Source organism: Empidonax traillii, unplaced genomic scaffold, assembly GCF_003031625.1.
Source record: "Empidonax traillii isolate 1590-97213 ecotype Southwest subspecies unplaced genomic scaffold, ASM303162v1 scaffold657:size717538, whole genome shotgun sequence".
Lineage (NCBI taxonomy): Eukaryota > Metazoa > Chordata > Aves > Passeriformes > Tyrannidae > Empidonax > Empidonax traillii.
The window spans coordinates 196,998-220,186 of NW_020955850.1; the positions used below are offsets into that span (position 1 = coordinate 196,998).

A 23,189-nucleotide genomic window follows, 5' to 3' on the forward strand; every position below is an offset into this window, starting at 1 on the left:
AAGTTAAATCATATTCCAATATGTACAAAACAAATCATGCTCAGTAAACCATTTGAATATAAAATTATTCATTATAGTACAACTCTCTCCATCCAGTCTGCAGAACTGACACCTGGGGGAAAACGGGGAGGGGGAGTTGTGGGGCTTTGAGGAGACAAACTCATTTGCAAATCTTGGGTTTTTTTTTTCAGCTTGCATGGCTAAGAATTAACAGAGAAAAGTGCCTGCAGCTGGGATGACACAGGCTTTAACACCCACGAGCTTATCCAGGCTGCACTCACCTTGGCAGAACTCCTGTGGCTGTGGCAAGACAAACAGCCACGGAGAGCTGGGACTGTGTGCACAGGCATGAGCTCTGCTGCGTCCTGCTTTACCTCAGCTGCTGCTCACTGACCTGTGCTCTAAAGGCTCGGCTCTACTCCTGATCAGGCAGAGAATCCTGTGTTCACTTCTGCCTCTGGAACATGATCTGCTAAATTAGTGAAAAAAAGAACAAAAAGAGGACACAGCCAGTCCTGTGATTTGAATCCAGCAGGTAGTGTCAGTTGCATTCCAAGCTATAGCCCTGGGAATACAACATTTAGCACAGTTTGGGTGGTGAATTCCTGCAGTATTACCCTTTTTTGTGACGTTTGGAAAATTCTGTGGGACAGGAGGGGTTCTGAGTGACACCACCAGCAAGAAGCTGGAGATGCTTTAACCCCAGATATGAATCTGGGCCAGGCCCTGTGCAGTAATGTTAATTATTACCTCCTGTAGCTGTCCAATGATCTCTGTGAAGTGACTTGATGGGCTCAGAATGAAAACTTCCTAATGGTTTGTACTGCCACTGCAGTGTCCTCCTCTCTCCCTCATACTCAGCAACTACACTGCTCCTTTGTGCTCCAACAGGTCAGTCCTGGGAGAGAGGATGCAAAAGCTTGTTGGGATCTTCCTTATGGTGCTTCCATTGCCATCCCACTTTTGTAAGTAAGGGACTATGGGGTGCAAAAACATCAACCTGAAGTGCTTTGCATTTATTCCAAAATGCTGGGCATGAAAGGAGAAATTCAGACAAGCCAGAAATTCACACTCATCCTTTGCTGAAGTATTTTTTTTGTTTACGACTTTGAACCCTGTGATAGTCTGGGATGGCAACCTTACCAGTCAGCCCTGCATTTTGTGACCCAGGCAGGGTACAAGATGGCACCTGACTGACTGGAAAACTTTGGAGGAGGCAAACTCCTTCAACAGAGCTAGCTGGGATGAGGTAAATCAGCAATAAAAAGTTTTCTTCAGCAACAACACTCAGCAAGCAGTGACGTTTACACCGTTTAGGTGACTAAAAGCAAAGAAGATGTTCTTAGCACCGCAGCATGTCTTGGCCTTTCTATCTGCCAGAGCAGGAATGGAGTCTGCTGGGAAATGCCCACTCAGAGCCCCATCCCCTTCTGTGGATGTACAGGGTCAGCACAGTGAAAGACGGCAGGGCCCAGGGCCCATCTGTGGCCTGGTGCCTGAGAACTGCCTGCCCAAACTGCTCACACTAACACTGCTCAGAAACATCTTATACAGCCCCAGCTTCTGTGGAGGCTTTCCAGGGAGTATCCCTGGAACCAAGGCAGAAACACTGAGGGATGGACAAGCATCCAACTAGGTAAAATCTGAACTGAGGGGGAGCTGCCTCACCGAGTCCCTCAGAGACAGGTTGCAATGGTGCACCCGCCCTCAGCACTCACCTAACCTGACCTGGATCACGGTGCACTGACAAACCCCCCCCCCGGAGAAACACTTCTTGTAGTGAAGGTGATCTTGGTGTGTCTGTAAGTCACAGGAAAAACACTTTGGAAGACAGGGGCAGATACTGAACAAGAATGTACTATCTGGCCACTACTTCTGCCGGAGTGCCTTAAAGCTGTTGGTCTCCATTAATTTTAAAACTACACACACATTTGCCATGTTATTGTAGCATCAAATTATCAATCCTAAAAATAAAAGAAATAGTACCACTTCAAACTGTGGTACATATAAACCACAAAAAACTACATTCACATTATGTTAAAAAAGTTCCCTTGAACCCACTAAAGGAGGAAGATAGTGCCAGGTACATCCTGCAACCTGTGCTCTGGCACACAGCACTTGGAATAAATTAATGCATGGCCTACAGCCATCACCAAATCAGCACAATAGCCAGGGTGAGGGATGGCTTTTGGGTCATTCTCTTCCTTTCCATTATTTAGGATCTGTTTCAAAATGCCCTATACTTTTCATACTTTGGAGCACCTTTTTTAGAGTCTGTAAATTTGTTATTCCCAACGTACAGGTGGAGAAACCGAGGCATTTGTTGGGTGCAGGATTTAAATCTAGAAACTTCTGCCTCAGTACTTAAGTGAGGTTAGCCCTCCTTTTGTGGGTTGAAGTAAAACTGTTAACAAGACAGTTTTCAATATAGTTTCATTACTTTTGCTTGTTACCGCAATATATTACAAAGAAAATGTTGGAACAAGGTCTTCTACTGACATGCTTTTAAGGTCAGAGGCTGCCTCTGATTTAGACAACCCTGCAGACAGATCCATTAACATCCAGCTGGTTACTCAGAGCCTGTAACACAGAAACAGCTCAGGCAGACACGGCCTAATCACGACACAGTCCCGACAGTGCAGTGCGAACAGGGATCGGCTGCAGTAACCACTTGTGTGTTAAGGATCCGTAACACAGGACGCACAGTGGAATGCCTTTGGGGGAAGCTGGAAACTCTGCACATAAACAGTTGCTTTTTATACCTTGTGTATTGGTTTTGTGGGTAAACAGCCTGTAAAGCTGCATTTTTAAAATACAAATGTTTTCTTTAGTTACAGCAACACATAAAAGCGCTGGGAATGAGCAGACACAGCTTCTCCCAGTCTTGGAATTAAGAGATGAGCAAATGGAGTTGTAATACTTTCTGCCCCCAAGCCAACCACCAAATACTACTTCATTTTGCTTCCCAATTTTCATCTGGGAGGAAACAGGGGCCATTTTGTGGCAGAAGCACTGACACAACCTTAAAGACATTGACACCACCAGCACATTCTAGTACCAGCTGAAGGCGTGAGTAACAACGTCCCACTGTGCCTGCAGACAGGGTAGCATGTGCTCGAGCACTTTGCAGCAGCAGGATACAGACCTGACCAAAATCCATCTGAAATCAATAGGAAAGACATCCTTTGACTTTGGTAGACTTTGGCTCAGGGCTTTAACAGGGTTGTAATTGAGCCCAAAGTGCTGTTTGTATTTTCTGTTCTCAAGTTTTCAGTCATCTTTACTCTTCTGGAGAAGAACATCTCCAAAAGTAAGGTACATCCCCCAGGGTGTGCACAGAAGAACAAAGCCCCTCTTTTGCAAAACTCAGCCTGAATTTGAAACTGTTGGAAACAGTGTACACAGAGGCAGAGAGAGAATTAAAATACAAACCAAGCAGCACATCAGTGGATTTGTGTGATGGGGAAGGGATGCTGTAAAAATGACGTGTTAAAGTTGAATGCATCAGCTCTCTGCCTCTCCTCCAGTGATTTCAATGCCATATTTGATTTGCAGTTAACGTGGCCTTTGAAAATCAAATCATATTCCATTTGGTTCAGAGTTTGCCCTAAACAATAGCTGGTTCAGGTTTTACAGGCTGAGCAATAACAGGGTGAGACACGAACCAGGCAAAAACTACTTCATTTCCATGCTTTCAGCCAAACAGAGAAGTGCTTGCAACAGCAAAAAAAATAAGCCATACTTTTAATTTGGTGAGTGGGAAGAGGAATTAGAGAAGTCATTGTTGTTCTGTGACTCAAAAGTCAGTAAGCAGAACCCAGTTAGGCTGTCCCCACACTGGAGGATTAAACTTACATGAGCCTCTAAAAAACAGCATTGAAAGAGAAAGAGTTTTGCTTTGAGAGTGGTCTGAGACTAAAAAAACATTATCCATGATTCTCCTTTCCAGTTTTATGAACACAGCTTGTTCATTTAAAGTAAGAGCTGCAGAACAGGCACCCTGCCAAAAGACAATGTGCACCGTGTCATAATTAATTCAGACCCATAGTCAGAAATTTTCACAGCTCTGGAAGAGAGCTCCATCCTGTTCCCACTTAAATCAGTTCTACTGACTTCACTGGAAGCAAGCTGATGCCCATTATCTCTTGATAAAAGCAAGTAAAAATAACTGTAAAAATACAGATAGGGTACATCTGTATGCTTATTCTGGGTCAGTATTTCACATAGCAACAAACAAAACAAAATCACGCCCTCATCACGTTCCCAATAATGGCTGATCATTTGCAGGGTCTTCCTGGAACCTTGTTGTGCAGATTTATGAGGGAGTGTTTAAATTCATCTTCCTTTTCCTTAGTATGTAGGATGGGGTTTTCATGTGCTGTTAACACATAATACTGATGACGGCATGAGCAGCACTGGTGTAGGGTGACAGGATGGTATGTGAGTGCATGTTTGAGCCTATGAGGAATTTGGTTGGCTTTTACATTGTTTTGGGACCCATCTGGGAAACAAATGCGGGAGCTCCGTGCATGAATTCCCTATTACTTTTGGGATGAAGTTGCGTCTGTAAATGTGATACCAGTGCAATGTATCAAAACCACTGTGCTAAGTACATATCCCAGGCCACAGTCAATTTACTTTAATGTTTCTCATCCTCTAGCTATTTTTCTTTTTCCTCTGTTTTCATGGTGCTCTACTCTCTGGCAGAGCCTGCCAGCTGAAACACTGTGACTGCCCGTGTGCTCAGATCAGCCTGACAGGAGAGCACATCCTCAACTTCGTCACCATTATCAGTCACAAACAATGCAATTCCTATCCCGCCTCCCACACAAAAGGAAACCTCAGTTTCCTTGTTTTCAAATTATGTGTCTTTATATCGTTAATGCTCAGGGGATAAATAGGTTTTTAAAAAATCCTACTTCTGCCATTTGTGTTTGAATTGTGAGGATAAGAAACATTCTTCTGTATTTGGCCTTACAAGTGGGTAACTGCATTTGTGCATTTTTGACCTCTGCATTAGAATGTTGACCCCTTTTTTATTTTTATGTATTTATTGTTTTTTTTTAAGAATCTCATCGGTCTTGTAAGAAACAGTAAAAAGACCCTATGCTTAAGGAAGCAATCTATCTTCTGTTTTACAGACTTGCTTTAAATAAAATATTTTTTTTTGTTGTTTTTGTAATTTTACTTCCATGATCTCTTATATGGAAACCCTAGAATATCATTAATATAAAAGTCTGCCTAGGCTACCACTTCTCTATAATATGGCTCATGTAGTCCTCAGTGGGCAAACGTCCTTGCTCTTCGGTCTCTTCCTTGGGAAGTGCTTCATTGGACCGGTGAAGAAGCCTCTCTTCCCGATTCTTTATCCTCTGCTCCATCCTCTCCAGCTGCCGTTTGTACTGGTAGCGCTGTTGGAAGAGGTCCTTTGCATAGTCATAGAGCTGCATGTCCAAGTCATTGAGCTCTTCGATCCTCCGGATGGTGTCATTGTCCACCTCCACCCCTCCTGCCCTGGTGCTGTTGTACTGCATAAAGGGCCGGATGAATTTCAGGTTGAAAGTTCTCTCAAACAGGTACTGAGTCTTCCTCTGGAACTCAGTCAGGCCGAAGAAGGCCATGTCTTTGAGGTTTTTTTTTGCGCTCTCCAGCAGGATCTGTGCTCGCTTGTTCTCCGGGATGAAGGACATGTTGTAGCAGCCCACTAAGCTCAAGTCAGCCAACATCCTCACCTGGCGGTTGTTGGCCAGGTTATACGGGCAATCCATGAACTCCTGCAGCGTGCAGCCCGACCAGTCTGTGCCTTCATAGCACGAGGGCAGCTCTTCAGGAGTTGGTGTCCTGCCATCACACATGTGCAAGGAGGTCTTCCAAGTGGCTCCTCGTTGGACGTGACGCCATTCGCTGAGGTAACGAGATACGGGGTCTCTCAGCAGCGTGATGTAGTAGAATTTTCTACAAGGGGAAGAGAAAACAAAATAAATATTCTGCTAGAAATAAGAAAGATGCTTGGCAAGCAGAAATCTGGTGTGGGCAGCAAAAAAAGGCAAGTAAATCAACATCCCAACATCCTTTCCACTGTATTCTTGGATTATTTTCTTGCAGTATCTCAGGTGAAGGAGTTTGTGCAACATTAGGCCCATGTTTCCCTTTCTCGCAGCCCCACATTTTAGCCATGCCAAGTAATAACACTTTCACCAGGACATCCACTTCCAGCAACAGACTGCAATGTCAGAACAAATCATCAGGAGTGAACCAATCTACCAGCTTCAGAGAACAACTGTGACTCCAGGGACTGCCTGGCCTTTCACACCAATCACCACACTCCCTCTACATCAGCCAGGACTTGATCCACAGTACAGCCCAGCAGCCCATCTGTTTATGAGCTGGGCCTATCACTTTCACTTCATGCAGATGCTGACCAGGACACCTAATGCTTGATTGATCTGCTGCCGAGCTGGAATCTGGGAGTCTGCAGTGAGTAGCAGGGTAACACCACAGGAAAATAAGTGAAAAACAATGGGAAATCAGGAATGCAATATGCTTTGCAGAAAGAGAAGGCTAAGCTGACAATGAGCAATAGCAGCAATAATTTATTCCCACTTCAGCCAAACTGGTATCACATCAAACAAACTTTGGATACACCTTTGACACGTGACTATAAAGAAAGAAAAGGCAAAACAATCAGGAAGAACACACATAGTGACACGGGGCATTCTTGCTGTTCCAAGTGTAATGAAGTCCCCAACAATACAAACTGTCCCTAGAACTGAAAACATGACAGCTGTACAGAGACCCTCCAGCTTCAGCCCACCTTGAGCCTGGATAAAGTTCTGGGATTGATAGTGGTGGCAGTCTGCAACAGCCCTCTCCAGACACAGGGAAACGGGTCTTTTCTTCCCTAATTACCAGTAACTTGGGGCTAAGGAGTCTCTGTGCACTTCCAGAATGAGGAAATACCTCTCCTTGCTAAAGCTGGCAGGGAATTAAACCCACCTGTGGGTGCAGGGGCCTGTGTGACACCTTGCTTTGGCAGCTAACACCACATGCTACTGGAAATGTTTCATAGAGGGGCGGTGGAGGATCTACCTCCCCATCAGAAGGGCATCTTTGGAATGCTGCTCCAGCTCACTGCCCTGACAGCATGGCTTGGGAACACCGAATGTGATGGCCATTGCAAGGGCACTGCACAGTTTTTTGAGGTAAAGAAAAAGTAAAAGTATCCTACTTTGGCTAGTTTTACACCACCCATGTTTTCCTAGCACATTCAGTATTATTCTTCCTAGCAGTAACCTAAATTACTGCAATAAGAGTAATTTAATTTTAAAAAAATACAACAAAGCCATTGCCCAGGAAGTCTGATATTAACACATGCTTGCTTTCCCAATTAATTACTAACTTGCTGAAGGGTTGTTCCAAAGCAGTCAATTTTGCTCTTTCCAACAATGGCAATGGACGTCCACTCTGGCTCCAGTTCCTCCTCCTCCTTCAGAACCCGGGCTGGTAAAATATTTGCTATTTTTGGAAACTTTTCCCTCTCTCTTCAGGCTGTCTAGTAATACTGTCCAGTACTGTCTGTGTACAGGGAGAGGGGAGAAAGAAGGGGAGCAGAGTACAAAAGAGAAACACTTTCCTCACATCTACCTCTTTTTCATTCCTTTGCCTTGCAGCCTGTAATGACTCCACTACCCTGACTGAGAGGCAGCCGTGATTTACACAGACTGAGCTAAGAAACCTCTAACAGATGGGGATAAAATATGACAGTGGAAGGAAAAGGAAGGCAGTGATGAACACCAGATGTTCAAGTGACAGACATTGATGCTAAACACTACCAGCAGTTTTTGACTTGTGAACTGCAGTGGACTTTTTATTTACACCAACATAATCCAAAGGTTGCATTTATCCCCGAGCAGGTTGAAGCCCATCATTATTTTGTGGCTTACAGAAGTAACTATGAGGTTCACCTAAGATTAGAGACTCATTTGTGAGGTATCCAAAGACACAGGAGGAGCTGATTCCTGTCCAAACCTGCTGTCTATAGAAGTATGGATAGTGAAAAAAGGAAGAATTAGCATCTGCATTTGGTAGACAGGGGAACTGCAAATATTAAGTCAAATATACAATAATAAATAGATTATTATAAATATAATAAATTCAAATGTGCATTTGTGGCAGAGCTGGTAAAAACCTGATTTCCGTGAGCCTGACTCCAGCTTATGTTCTCTCTGTCTCTGTTTAAATTTTTGGAGTCAATTAGTAAATCAGGTCAATAAATATCATGCAAAGCTTCTGGAGTCCACTGAAACAGAGACAGCTTGAACAGGACATGGATTGAAAAAAGCTTAAGGAGCAAGTATTTCTTTCTTCACACCTGCACTATAAGAGTTACTACCTTAATTGAGGCGATACACTAGTAAATTTTACCACGAGTGATCTCTCTCAGAGATTCATCTCAGAAAACACAGGAAAATAGGTTACATTTTACTGATCTCTTTCCAGCTCTGTCACACAGAAAAGTGCTTGAAGGAAGGAGCTTGCCTCCTAACACAGAAATCAAATTTATCTTTGGAAACTGGAATACAGGCAGTGGAACCAGGCCCCTGGAGGTACTTCAGGAAGCTGCCCCAGTGGGATATAAATAAAACTTTAAAAACCCCAACAAACAAACCAAAACAAAGATTTTAAAGCAAAAGAATAGTTTAAACTGCATAAGTTGAGATGTACCATGAACATAGCAAAAGTTTTGCTCCCAAACTTGTATTTAGCTTTCTGGAAGGATATCAGTTTCTGAGGTGTAGATTCCCTCAGCTCTCAGGCAAGTGAACAGCACACCTTCAGGGAGACTGGGACCTCACGAGCCAGAGATGTGCCACTTGGGTGTCAGATGGATGACCATGCAAATATTCACCCAGGGCACTTAAGAGGCTGAAGTTTCCATTCCCAAAGTGTAATACCTGGGAGTTGCTTTTAAGTTTGGCGAAAAGATAGGTGACTCTAAAGCATCATCTATTAGCAGTGTTGTTAGGATCGTGAGTCACACGGTCAGGGGAACTCTGTGCCAGCGTGGCTGAGAACATGGGCAGTGCCACCTGTCAGCAGGGGCTTCAAATTTGTGAGGATCCACACGCCAGTTTTGCCACGCAATGCCAAGTCTCACTGGCCCTTCTGGACTAAACAAGCCTGAGCAAGAAAAATGGACAGTCAGGTTAGTAAGATATTTTAATTTTCTTCCCACATGAAGTGGGGCAGAAGCTCATTAATGATCTTGCAGGCTCCCTTTCTACCTACCGTGGGGTTGTGATCCCCAAGGGGACAAAGTCCAGGAGAACCCAAAGTCACACCTCTGCCTTTTCTTGCATTTCTGTTCCTGGCAGCCCCAACATGAAAATCCACCTGAAGCTCCCTGGGGCACTTTCAGAGTTGCAGCTCAGACCTGCATGCAAGCAGCACAGTTTTGCCCAAGGAAAGAATCCCTAGTGTATCTATTAAATAGAATAGAATTAAAGAATGTTTTTGATAAACAACCCTGTATTAGAACTGAAGTTTCAGGAAGAACAAAATCCAATATCAGAAAGGAAGGGCAATCTTGTGGCGCTGCAGTGCACAAATGAATTCAGGAAACTTCAGTTTAAGTGCCCCTTCTGTCAAAATTAGCCTGTGTGTCCCAGACAAATCTTTCTCTCTGCCCCTGTTTCCCATGTGTGAAGGGCTGACAATGTTTCCTTTGTCTGTTTTGGAAATTCAAAACATAACATCTTTTGGAGCCGGAGCCGTCTCCTTCCATGATTATGCAAAGCCCCTGTTTCAGCACGGATGGAGGTCAGAGGACAATAGTTAACTGAAGGCATATTTTCATGACACAGGCGTCAGAGGCACTGCTGCCCCACAGGATTCCCATCCGGACTTCTCCTTCCCTCTCTCACAGAGCAGCACAAAGCAGCCTCAGTATTGCCAGCGGAGGTTTTTTTGCAGGGCCACGCTGCAAATGCAGCCACTGAGCAGCCCTGAGTTAAAAATAACCCTTTCTTGTGTGGCTGAAGCCCCCTTTTAATAATATTCTGTCTTAATTCCTGTAAGCAGGTTCCTCAGCTAACGAAGGGGAAATGCAACCCTTCTTCCTCTAAAAAAGCAATTCCTTCTCTTTTGCTAACAACCAGTCAACATAATTCTGCTAAAATGACAGATTCTAAAATATGATGCTATTATCTCTCTTCATTTCCATGCTTTCCTACACTCTGATACACTTTTCTTACTTCTCACTGTTAGTCTCTAAAATCTGCCAAGAACTGCTTATTTGACTGTGTAATCCCCTATTCTTTGCTATGCTTAAATGCTTCCCTCCCACACAGCCAGAATATCTTATTTTTTTTATTTTATTTCTACAGGTTCTTCACTGAGCTTTCAAGCATCTTTCACAGGAAAAGCAAAATCTATAACAAGTCCTTCTTGACTACTGTGATGGCCTTTCATCAGATAAAGAAAAAATATGAATAGCCACTTCCAATCATAAATGCTTCATCTACCTGCCAGGAGGGGGAAGGGTAAGGAAGCTGCATAGGTCAACTGCAACCATGTAATCCCAATCTGTCAGAGCAATGTGCCCCCAGGCTATAGTTTTTCTCCTGATAAAGAAATTAAAAAAAATTTTAAAAGTCTTTCTAAGTCCTTGCTGAATTAACTGAACAGGGTGTCCACCAGCTTGCAGGAATGAGAAACACTGTTTTGTTTAAAAGAAGTAGTAGCAGCAAATTTGTGGCTGATTTAAGGCATCCTTGTAAGCCAAGCCCATGTATTACACACTCCTCAAATCATTCGAGAGGGTCCTTATTCCCTTCCTACTGGCTCTCACTGTAAATAGTTTATCACTAAGACAACCAGTGATTTTGCCTCCCACCAGTGAAATTCAGATGTGCACCTGCCCTGCCCTCAGTCTGCAGGGACTGAGGGAGGAAGAACCACGGCATCCCCCCTGCGACCACCTGAACCCTCACCTGACAGGGACACTGAAGGAGACTGCTAGGCAAGGGTTATCTCCACTGAAAATAGACAGAGGATCCTTAAGGAACAGGTCCAGCAAGGACTTACAGGTAAGTCGGGTGTCTCTAATGATAGACAAGCTGAGAATGTGGCAGATGAAAGATTATAAAGAATTTATATTCACATTTATAAAGTCATACTAAATGTTACCTACAAATAACAGACGTATGAAAAACTTTTCCCCCTCTGCACAGAGAATAACCCTCTGCAACAGTGGGAAACTCTGGGATGCAGAACCCCCTCCAGCCCCCATCACCTTGTTCAGTAAAAGCTGCCTCCTGGCTTATTTACCACCAGTGCACCATCCTTATAATTTTTAAAGCCCAGCCTCGGGAAGAATCCACGTATTTCCCTTTTTCCTCTACAGTCAGATTTTTTGCATAACAAACACATTCTCAGTTAGAGATTGGAATTTAATATACGTACAATGATTACTTCCTTTGGTAGCAAATAGCCCTAATTTTCCTCAGTCTATTTCCTCTCATCTGGTGTTCATTTAGACTCTTCCTGCATTTCACACACAATAAACTCTTCAGTCCTTTAAAAGTCATAGAAACAGAAAGAAAATGCCAAACAAACAAATAAACAAAATAAACACATCTCTTCTGTCCCCTTTGTTTAAAGTAAAGCTTGCAACACAAAGCCCCCAAAGCCAAGAAACTAAACAGCAAACCCAGTCCTCCAGCTCTCAGACTGGGTAAGCCCCTACATCCACGACTGTCTTTGCCAGGAAAGGAGGGGGTGTCAGTGCTTGCGCTGGGGACTGGCTTTGTTTTGCATAGTTGTGTTTGTTTTGCCTGATGGTTTCTGCATTTGGGACTGTATTAAAAGATAGGATATTTGGAAAGGTAACAACCAGCCCTTACATAGGCTCTGCTCACCCTCCAGATCCTCACTCAGGGACTTGTCCCAGGGTCTGATTTCCCCGTGGGCCATTCCTGGTGAAGTGGTGCCTGGGCTATGCTGTTGACAGCCCACTGAGAGCCAGCCCCGAACAGCCCTCAGGCTGCTCCAGGAGTCAGAGCCAGAGGAGAAGAGCCACACCTCTCTTTTCCCCCATGTGTTTCATAAAACGTAGAGGATTTTGGATGCTTTGCAATCCTGGTGAGGCAGCTTTTCATCACACCACGATGGTCACACTGGAAGTGCCAGCCTGGGACGTGGAGCTCCTGTGTGTGTATCTGTGTGCACCAAATGCCACATCTGTGTGCAAGGACACTTGGAACCATAACAGAGGCTGACAGTGAAGGAAGAGACAAAAGACCAACCAGCAGCTCAGGCATTTCACAAGAGGAACACCCATCTCCCCATCCACTTAAAACAATTTTAAACAAAAGCTCCCTTTTGGTGTTCACAAGACACGCACGGGCTGAGTCACAACTTAAAAACACCAGAGAGAGTCAAAAAATCTGCAAGGGCCTTTTCCAGCCTGGTGGTGAAGAGACCTGCAGATGTGAAACCAAGGAAGAGGTCAATCTGTGTGCTTGATCCAGTCACCCCACAGCACTACAGCCTTGGTTTTGGAATCTGTTGAGCGGTAACGCTGTGTGTCTGCACACACGGTAGCTGCAGTGCAGTGTGAGGTGTCTCTATTTAAAGCTGACCTACAAAGAAAGGTAGGTCTGCAAAGCAATAGTTAGAATTGTATTGCATATATATTCCTGCTACGCAGATATTCCTTCTGAATTATACTGGCAAAGGCAGCAGAGCTGGAGGGGAGGCACAAAGGGTGTAACTCAGCCACAATGGCAGATGGGTGAAACCTGGTTTGTCAGAAAGCTGGGAGGGGTCACGGAGCCTTGGTGCCCACCGTGGGAATGGCAGTGTGGTGCAGGCTATTCCACACTGACCGGATACATATGGTAATACCAGGGAACGTTTTATGTCTGGAATCAAATGCATCAAGGTAGGTGTGGCTCATTCCCTTGAAGTCATCAGAAATGGGTTCTTTCAGGATCACTATTTCCATGAATGAAACGAGGGTGCACTTTTATCTCAGATGCCAATGTTGTGCGGTGCTGATACTCACTGTGTTCATCCCACACTGTTACACACTCAGTCCCAGTTCAGACTTGTTAGCAATGTACTACTAACAGGCTTTTACCCAGGAAACAAGTGTGGTCCTATCACCCTCGTGTCTCCTACATCCTCTTTTATATCCAATTAACAGAATAGAAACAGACTATGAGTTTTCACAGCATCTCTGCTTTTCATAAAAAATTGCACTGCTGTGTAAGCACAAGAATTTCCTGTTGAACTGTCTCCTTGCAAACAAGTTAATCTAAAAAAAGATACATGGCATGCTCTGAACCTTAGGAGTGAACCGCCAGTTCATTTTTCAAAATGACAGATGTGATGAAAATTGGCCAAAGGCTTGGAAAAAAAAAAGTGGGGGTCAGGGTGAGGGGAGCAGATGCGGGCGGAGAGGAAGGCATTCCAAAGCCCTCTGGAGCCTTGGACTCCTCTAGGACCCATTAAAAGCTTATGTTACTTGCACCTTTTATAAACAAGCGCTTTCTTTTGCCATCATAACCTTCCTCGTATCAAGAGCTTAGGAAGTGTTGACTGCTGTCTTCTATGAAGCAAGGCACCAAAAATGATGGCAAGTTACAAATCAAATGCCTTTGATTTATTACCTTTCCCAAGTTACAGGAGGTTTGTTGTGATTCCTAAGTGACCTCGGTAAACTGCCTAATCAATAGCACATCGGAACGCTGACAGACGGCAATGGAAAGTTTCGGTGCCAGAAGGATTACATCAGTGCTGGCAGAGGACACACAGCAGAGAGGTGGACTGCAACTCCTGCCTGTTCCTTGCCTTCTCTTGCTTTTATTATTGCCCCTGCTGTCACCGAGGTAGGAAATTTCAGGAAGGAAAAACACGGTTGTTCTCCAAAAGGAAAATTTTCACTCTCTTCACATATTGGTTCTATCACAGAGACTTTCACTTGTATTGATTTTGGCATTACACAAAATACAGATTTCAGTAACACATTACACTCATATTTACTTTAAAATATTTGCTAGAAGGATACTGTATCCTTTTTTTTTTTTTTTTCAGTTTCTTCCTGTGTGTGGCCACATTAGAACCAACCCCTCAAGAGTAATGAGATATTTGCAACGAGACACTGAACTTTTCATCCCTGTGTCAGAGTGTCCCACCGGACATGCAGCATAGGATATCAGTTTTCACCCTACCACTAGGCAAGTGGAAAGCATGGGATCTCATTCCAGCTCCACTGTAAGTGGTGTCCCCTAATACACCAGCTTCCCCCACCGCACTGGGGCTCAGCTGCACTGGTTCTGCACAGAAATCTGCAGAGCTTCCTGCATCTCTGCCCTGGGAAGAGAGAGATTGCCAGGCATTTAGCCTGCCCAGGTGTCAAGATGGATGCAATTAATAACACAAGTGATTATTTAGACTAATAAAGCAGGATTTCTGTGTCTCATCCCTCTGCACTTCAGGATGCAGAAGAAAGAATGATTGGAATATTGCCACACGGAAAAAAGAAAACCAGAAGCGAGTTGATGTAGTGCAAAGACAATGCAGAAATAACTGTGCAATATGTAAAGATATTTATTTGAAACAACTGTAAATAAAACAGATAGGCTGGAATTTGCATTTTCTTTTGAACTGTAAGTCAGCTTCTCTTTGCGAATCACAGAAGCTCCTCTGGTTGTGAGATTCAAAAAAAGATTCAAGGAAAATGTAACAGCATGATGGACAGGAAATACGGCTCCTCGAAGAAGATTAAATTATAAAGAAACCATACAGGAAGATTAAAGAAGCAGGAATAGTCAGAGGAGCGGGTATTGATCGCTTAGGCAGGACAATTGAATTCCTCGGCAAAGGGAAGCAATATTTGTGTCAGACAGCTGCACCTGCAACACTGCACCCCTGAGCTGCTCACTGATCAATCTTGTTCCAATCAAAAACTGATGGATGGCTACTTTTATTGATCTGAGTGGGAAGACTCTGCAAGCAGGATCGAGATGTGCAGAATTTTTAAACTGGATTGACATGTCCTGGACGTACAATGGACAAACATTACAACTTTCAGCCAGCCAGTGAACATCAAGAACCAAGACATTCCAGGGAAGAAAAACATGGGCAGCAGCTTGACCCATTCCTGGAAGCAGGTGAAGTGCAAGGACTGGTTTTTAAAGAGCTCTGCAAGCCACATGGGTCTGTCAGCAAAAGGGAACAGCAACAACCCAGCAAAGCAATCAGAGTGAGCTGCACACTGCCACACACACCACAGCATCAGGGAGGGGACCGGCCCTAATTCCATTTTTCCAGTTCCTTCTTAAAATCAGAGCCGGAACAGGTTCCCACACTGCTGCTTTTCTTGCAAATAGTCATATTAGTGGCTTACAAAGAATACCAAAACTCCCTCTCCTCAATTAACTGAGTCTCCCTTGCTCAGGAATAGCAGATGCTGTCAAGCAGCAAAAGATAATCCTCACGAAAGCAGAGCTACTAATCAGTCACTTCTACATTTAAGATCACTTGGAGTTGCCACTGCCTTATACTGTTTTTCTAATTAATTGCACTGGAATGCACTTAAGCAAGCCCCAGATCAAAGAATCATCTGCAGAGATTGAAATAAATCCTGTCTGTGTTGCTAATGCCTTGGAAATGGATGACTTCCTAAGCCTTCAAAATCCTGAGTACCATGGTTTAAAACTCCAGATACTGTGAGATGCTTTCAAAGGAACAGATTTAAGAATGAAAAGGAAAAAGCTCCCTTCATTTGCTTGTAAGACAATTAAACAAAGGCAACTGTTCAACTAATTTACTGTGAAGTTTGTGTATATAAAGTTCCTTATTCTTCACTTTTTTATCACCAGAAATCACAGTTCAGGAATGTCAATTTTCAGTACAGCAGAATTTTATCATCTTTACAGATTTTTTTAATTTGCTTTTATGAAGGGTTGAAATCTTTTCAAAATAATGATAAATAAAAATGACTGGGGCTGAATGTGTTACCAGTTGGTGCAATAAATCACTGTCTCTTCCCGTATGAGTCTCTCTTTCACGGTCTAGAATATCATCAAAACGCTTTGATTGATTTACAATTTAGTAATCCAGCCATCATCATCCATAATTCTACAATAAACCACGCCATTTAATGTAGCTGTTACAGATGTTCAGAAGTTCATTCCCTGCCTTTTATGAGGAGATATTGACACAGCAGCTGCAGACACCAGGATTAGCTGGGGAAGAAAAAATTGTTTTCAGCACAGGAAAGCATCCCATTTCCCTCTAACAGTGCTCTGTCTTTAAAGCTGAAAGGCACGCTGCTAGCCTTGGTACATCCAGGTTCAATCATTACACACCAAATACCTGGATGCACGTGCACACCCCCCTGCCAGCTGGCAGGAGTAACAAGATGTGTGGCTTCTGTCTAAAACACATCATTTGCTGGGAAATCAAGGCATTACTAAAAGCTGAATGCAACAAATCCATCTAAGGGTATGCAGTGAACGGAGCAACTTATCTCAGGCCATCAAGAACTCCACTGCAGCCCGGGTCAGCCCTAAGGAAGGAAGTTTGCTGGGAGTTTGCTCTTAAAACCACCACTGGAGCTGGGCTGAGCAGAAGGGACTGCAGCCCAATGAAGAGGGGGCTGCTCATTATGCTGTCGCTGAAACCAACACCAGCCCTTCCCCACAGCACAAGAGGAGACTTCATGGGCATCACTGTTCATTTTTTCCCACAAATTATTGATCTGAAAACAGTTGGTTTATTTTCAGTTTCAACTTCTTTTGCTTGAGCCTGAAAACATCCCAGCATGAGCTGCCTGCAATTAACACTTTGGTTAAAACTGTTTCCTAAAAAGCAGGAGAATGTGCAACATGCACAGTACGAGGGGTGGATATTTTATTCCAAACAGCACGAGTACTCCCTGCCAGCCTCAGCAGCCACTTCATTTAAAGCAGACATACAGACATATCCAACAGGAATTGTCAAAGTGATGGTCTAGCTCACAGAAACAATTTCTCTCCTAAGTGAATCACCGTGCTGAGGAAGCTAACAAAGACTGCAAAATTCATTAGCTGAGCAGTGCTGGAAAGGGCTGCTCCAAATCCATCACTGATCCGTCCTGGCCAGCCAGCATCCTGTCTCTGGGAGTGACCTGTCCCCGGCACTGCCGAGAGAGGTGCAAAGCTACTTCTAATTACAGGAATCCTCCTGTTTCCTCTCAGCATCACTTGCAGGAAGCACAAATCAGACTTGTGGTTTGGGTGTTCAGAGAGACATTTGAGTCTTCAAAACTTCAACAACTGCAGGATTTCTCTGCTGGGTGATTCCTCAGACCTGTGCATTGACAGAGTTATGAAACGCCAAGTAGATATTTCACAGGGGCAGCTCCCCTGCACTGTGAGGAAGGGATATCACATCCTCACAAATCTTGGGTTCTTCTGCCTCTAAGGGTGGTTCATGGGGTTCCTTGCCCTGTGATTAGCAGGAATTCTTATGACTCCCAGAAAAGCAGCAATGTGTTGAATATGATTTTGAAAAGCTGCTTTTTGATTAATAAATCCTTGAAAGACTTTCAATACAGGCAAACGTTATTCTCTTGTCTTCCATGGGAGGTGCCCCAGCTGGCCAAAAGGTAGCCAAGCTCTTCTGCAGCTAATTAATAAGTCTAATTATAACAATAAATATAACAATATATAACAAATTATTAAAAATAATAAATAACATAACACAATAGACTAATAATTATAATAACAATTATAATAAATCTAATTATGTGCTTAAAAGCGTACGTTGCCGTTCCATAAAGCACTGCTTTCAACTTCTGCATCTCTCCAAAGGAAGTACACAGCAAGACTGTTCCTGCTAATGTTGCAGCCTGGGAATCCCCCGACATGCCAAGGCAGAGGGAATCCCCTGCTGTGCCCAGCCTCAGCCCGGCCCTGCTCCCACTAGATGGCACCTGCCTGCTATGGAATGGCTCTGGCAGGGAGGGACCGCTCCTTACGCCAACATTTTCCCTCCCTTCTCATGGGGTTTGTCCTGTCTTACACAGTAAGGCCACAAGTGGAATCTCATTTGATTGCCAGGAATTGGTAACTGTGCCTGTTTCCCTCTCCATCGCGGCGCTGGAAGCAGCAATGCCGTGTGCCACTCGGCAGCCTCGCCGATGTCACCCAGCTGGGTCCCACCACCAAGGACGAGCCTCCTCCCAAGGCAATTCTCTGCTCACACAGCTTTCCTCCCAGAGGGCCTGACAGCACCTGCCCCGGGGTATTTACATTTCCAATTCACCAGCTATTCCCTGCTTTACCGGCACTGCCCCCACACTGCCCGCTGGCCTTGGGGGTGATGTTGCACACACATCCACACAGCACTGGGCTTTGGGTTGGGGCATTACAGTTCTTTATCTACACAGCCTTTTGCTTAAGTCTCTGCCTCAGGCTTGACTACAAAACACCACCTCTGAAAAATTTACACAGGCGTTTCCTCCTTCCTAAGCTTAGGTTACATGGAAGAGTTTTGCTGGCAGAGCTGTACTGTCAGAAGTAAATAATAAAAGAATATTGCCAGCCCAATAGCAATGCCAGCAAAAAAAGCTGGGGGTAGCTATATATGTGGTTGTGGGAATGGGTTATCCTATACAGGGAAATGGCTTAAGTTATGGAGCAGAGGAACCTTGCCAGTGTAAGTTCTCTCCCAAAAGGGGTTTATCGGCATAGCTCTACTGAAATAACCACAGTTTGATTGCAGGCATGAGCTTAATCTTTGTCAAAACAATTATGACAGAGAAAAAAGTTTCCTGCATTTGGTGAATTTTGAAATAAGAATGTGGCAATCCACATCCCTAGAGCATGCTGTGCTAAGTCTCTGCCCACTGGGATCTGCTGGGCTGGGGCCGTTGGCTCTTTCAGATACACTGGCGGCTGCTGAGCTTAGAGAGGCTTTCAGGCACCACCAACCTGGGAGGGATGAGAGCTGGTGATCCTGTCATACGAGGCTCCATATCTCCCAGCCCTGAGTTATACACTCCCTTGCTTGTTTCTTCATACAAGAATTTGTCTTTTCTTTGTATATTTTGCCAATGGGAGCTGGAACGTGGCAGGGCCGCTGCAATCCATTTGTTTGAATACTCTGTGGGATCTCTATTGCATTTTTTCACCCCAAAGAGAGGGTGGATATAAAAGCAAAAGATTGGGAAAGCTTTTACCATCACAGAACTGCCAGTACTGCTTCCTTCGTCTGCTCCATCTAATCTGAGGACATTTTTTATTATCAATTAGCTCAAACACAAAAACCTCCAGTCACCTGCAGGACACAGGTACTGGGGTTCAAATTCCCCTTGTTGGTCTCTCTGAGAGGCTGGGCTGATGCTTGTGGTGCATCCTGTTATTCCAGTCAGCCTAGAGACAAGTGCCAGAGCTGACACAAAAGGTATGTATCAGAGACAGAGAAAACCAAAGGTAAATTCCTCCCACTCCACGCTTGGGCTCAGTGTACCTGTTACTACATGTGTATCCTCCTTATGCCAGACACAGCCAAGGCAGAACAGCTGTAGAGAGGGATAGAAAGGGGATGGATAATACAGACAATTAATAGTGAAAAAATCAGTACAGTAAAGATTCACAGTGTTCACTCTGGGAAGACACGGTGTTCCTTCTGGAGAATTCCCTGAAGGGAGGAACAGTGGCAATAAATTTGAAAACGAACAAGAAACTAAAAAAAAAAAAAAAATTAAAAAAAATCCAATCACATACTCTGTATCTCTGTATTTAAAAACTAAAAAGACTACCAGATGCAATTACATTCATGATTAAAAGATCTAACAGCAGCAAATTTAAATTCATTAACTTAGTCCACACTTCCCTACCTCAGGAGACCAGCTGCTCCTGGAATACAGGGCAGCAAAATATAAACTACATCTTGCTTGTATTTGATCAAAACCTTTTCAGAGTTCCAATGATCTGGCTGTTAACATCTCTTAGGTGATAATTAGGCTCTTGGGGGAGGAAAACATTGTTTGGGAGAGAAAATGCACCGTGGAAACATAAGTAATGGAGCCTTCTGCTTTCCTGAGGAGTCAGTTATTGCACTGGATAAAAAAAGGCAGGCAAGGGCAAAATGAGACCATTTTCAAACAGAGCCTCATTTTGCCTGTGTATGGCAGCAATCAGCAGATGCTCACCTCTGTGCAAACTGTTTACTTTAGGTTTGGCTCATTTCTTGCAACATATGTTTTAACCAAGAGATTCCAGCCCTTGCGCACTGCAGCTCACGGGCACGGCTCTCCTCTGGAAGACAGACATTGCGTGGTTTTTCCATCACTGCTTGACAGATGTTTGGTAGCAGGTACCAGCTGGGCTGAGCAGGTACTTCTCCCAGTTTCTGTCTTCCTAAGCAAGGTCCCTGGGACATCTTGGCCTCCTAGTCTCTCTGCTTAGGGGACCCTATCATCCAGGACCTCTGGATGAGGCTTCAGGGCATTTTCAGAAGTGCTGTGAAGAGACAGAAACTCCCTGTAGGATGAAGCCTGTTATCAGGGACAAAGCACCGTGATATTCTCTGTCTGTCCCAGGAGAACATTAAATTAACAGCAGAGGCACTGACTTATTTTCTGTTACTGCCATGAGACCTATCTCCCTCTGATGGGACAGGAAGAGACTTAATTAAAGATCACTAGGAATTTCTGTTTATTGTTGCATCTATCAGGTATCTGTCCTTCTCTGTGTGTTACGCCTGGCTCTGGTCTCCTCCACCCTGCATAGCAAAGCTCACTTCCTCTGGATAACAACCTTCCTTCTCAAGAGATCTTTTAATAATTCTGACAGTTGGAATCTCTCCTATCCTTCCTGCACAGTTCCCTGTAATCAAGCACAAGAAACATCAAAGGACTGAATTGCTCTTTCAGACAGACAGCTACACTTGTGTCTGAACTGTTGGGCAGAACATTTTCAGGACCCAGTTCAGGATTTTCCTCTTGTGAGTTAGTTATGATCCATGGCAGAGAGTTCTGAAGTACAGAAGCATCTGCTCTCCCTCCTCTGGGAAGTTGCACTGCTCCTGAAGAGCTGTAATTCAGCTTGAAAACAGCAGATTGAGAGTCCAGCCTTTGGTGCCATGTGAAGGTCAGTTCCTCACTGTCTGCAAACGTGCCTCAAGAGCCCGGCATCTTCCCACACAGCCAAGGCAGCCCTGATGGCTGCACAGGAGAGGAACAGTTCCCTGCTCTCTGTGTCTCTCTGTTCCAATGAAGTCAGTGGAGATGTGGCTGCACCGGCAGTGCGATGTCCCACCCAACTTTAGTCCTCCTTTCTCACTGCAGGACTGGAGAGATTTGTTTCATTTTGCTTTAAAAGCCAACACAAGGCAGTTGACACACCTTGACAAAAGTCTGAAACCCAAAAATAGTTTCAGGTATCAAAATTACAGCTTTAGAATGTTCCCTGTTTAAGTGCTAGTCTGGGAATACCTGACAGCTGAGGGTATGGAAGGGAGAGCTCCTGAGAAAGACACTCTGCCATGACTCATCACCATCCCTCTGGTGAACAAGGACATTGCGACAGGATTTGTCAAAAGACCCTGTAAATGTAACCAAAAGCAAGAACAAAATAGAGGAAAAAAAATAGGGAAAAGGATGGGAAATTACAAACACTCAAACTCAACTTTAAAACCTAAACCTGTTTCTAGTAATTCATCTCCAGACATGTGATTCTGGACATGTTTCTATCTCATGATCAGATTTAAACACAGTCTCACATCCTCATTCTGATGAGTAGGGACTACATTTTTTCTTGTTATATATGGGAACATGCATCATACGCCTTGTATTGTGTTTCAAATGCATAGGAAGATTCCCCTCATTGCCATATTTTTGGGACAAGCCTTCATATTGCTCCAAAAGTCAAAAAAGTACATGCTCAAGTCCATTACCACATGAGATCACTTTCCTGAGTGGGACATGGAATTCAACCTGAGCTGAAGTTACTTACAGCAAAATTCACACATATTTCATGCAATACCTGTGTGGTGCATGTAAACTTGAAAATAATGGGATTATACTTTGTGAGGAATTTACGTGAAATCATTTATGTTTTCTTCTCTTTCTAGAGTACTCAGTCTCAGAGAAAATGGAGATTATTTGCATAAAAGGACAAAATGCCCATTTATCAGCATGAACGCACAAAAGTTTATGGATGAGACTTCTGATGGCATTTACTGAAATTGGGTGCTGAAGTCCTACATACAGAGATGTGCCTTGTTCTCATCCTTGAGAAGCCTGTGAAGGCTGCCGTGAGTCTTAAGATTAGGAACTGAAGACGGTGGATGGTAGATTTATGAATCACATTCCGATTTTTTTAACCCAAAGTAGCTTCAATACCTTTTACAACCCTTTCCCTTCATGAGAACGTTACCAGTTATCCTTGAAGACTGATAGCTCCATCTGTGCTTTTATTCATCCCCAGTGAATACATGGATTTTCTCTAACCACAGACTTTCATCTGTCTAAGCCTTTAGGAGTATCAAAATATGCTGGGAGAAAATCTCAGAATGATCCAGATGATGAGGTAGGGAAGACAAGGAAGGAAGACAAGAAAAGACGAGCTTGAGATGAGTGGTGATTACATTCGTTAAGTTTAAATTTGATTAAATTTGTTAGATTAAATTTGCAAAATTACTTCGAGTATTGAGCAGATCAGCCTTGAGTTCATCATCAGGTCAATCTGGTTATAAAACAAAGGGCTTCCCTTTTGAAGAGGTGAAACAAAAAATATTAGACATTTTCTCTTTAAAAACCGGTTTGTGCAGGAGAAGATGTTCTGGCTGCAAATGACACTATTGGCTCTCTTCTGGGTGAATATTTGGGGTGAGGTTAGCTGAATGTGTTATCATCCAAAAGCTTTATTTTTAGAACTGTATTTACTATAATCTGAGCTTTCCTTTTTCCTTCTGTGGATAAAGTTTTCACAGGTCTTAAAAACTGCACTGATTCCAAAGTGAGAAACTCTGATGATGATTTTTTGGAAATGATTACTGTTAATACAGGTGAGCTACAAACACATCTGGCCCTATTGCAGGCTGAAAGCTGAACACCTCAGAGTTTGATTGTCACTTTCAATTGACTGAGAATCAGTAACTCTGACAGAGAACTGCTGTTGTTACTGGTGTTT

At 43.7% G+C, this 23,189-nt stretch overlaps 1 protein-coding gene across 1 annotated transcript in view; it reads right to left on the bottom strand.

Annotated features, from left to right (window-relative positions):
• Positions 1-3,714: 3,714 nt before the first annotated feature.
• The window catches only part of HS6ST1 (heparan sulfate 6-O-sulfotransferase 1), a 185,906-nt gene continuing 166,431 nt past the window's right edge, over positions 3,715-23,189 (bottom strand). Inside the window, exon 2 of the mRNA XM_027899314.1 lies at positions 3,715-5,955. Within this exon, the coding sequence (XP_027755115.1) occupies positions 5,247-5,955 (709 nt within the window). The 3' untranslated portion in view covers positions 3,715-5,246. The remainder of the gene's footprint in view (positions 5,956-23,189) is intronic.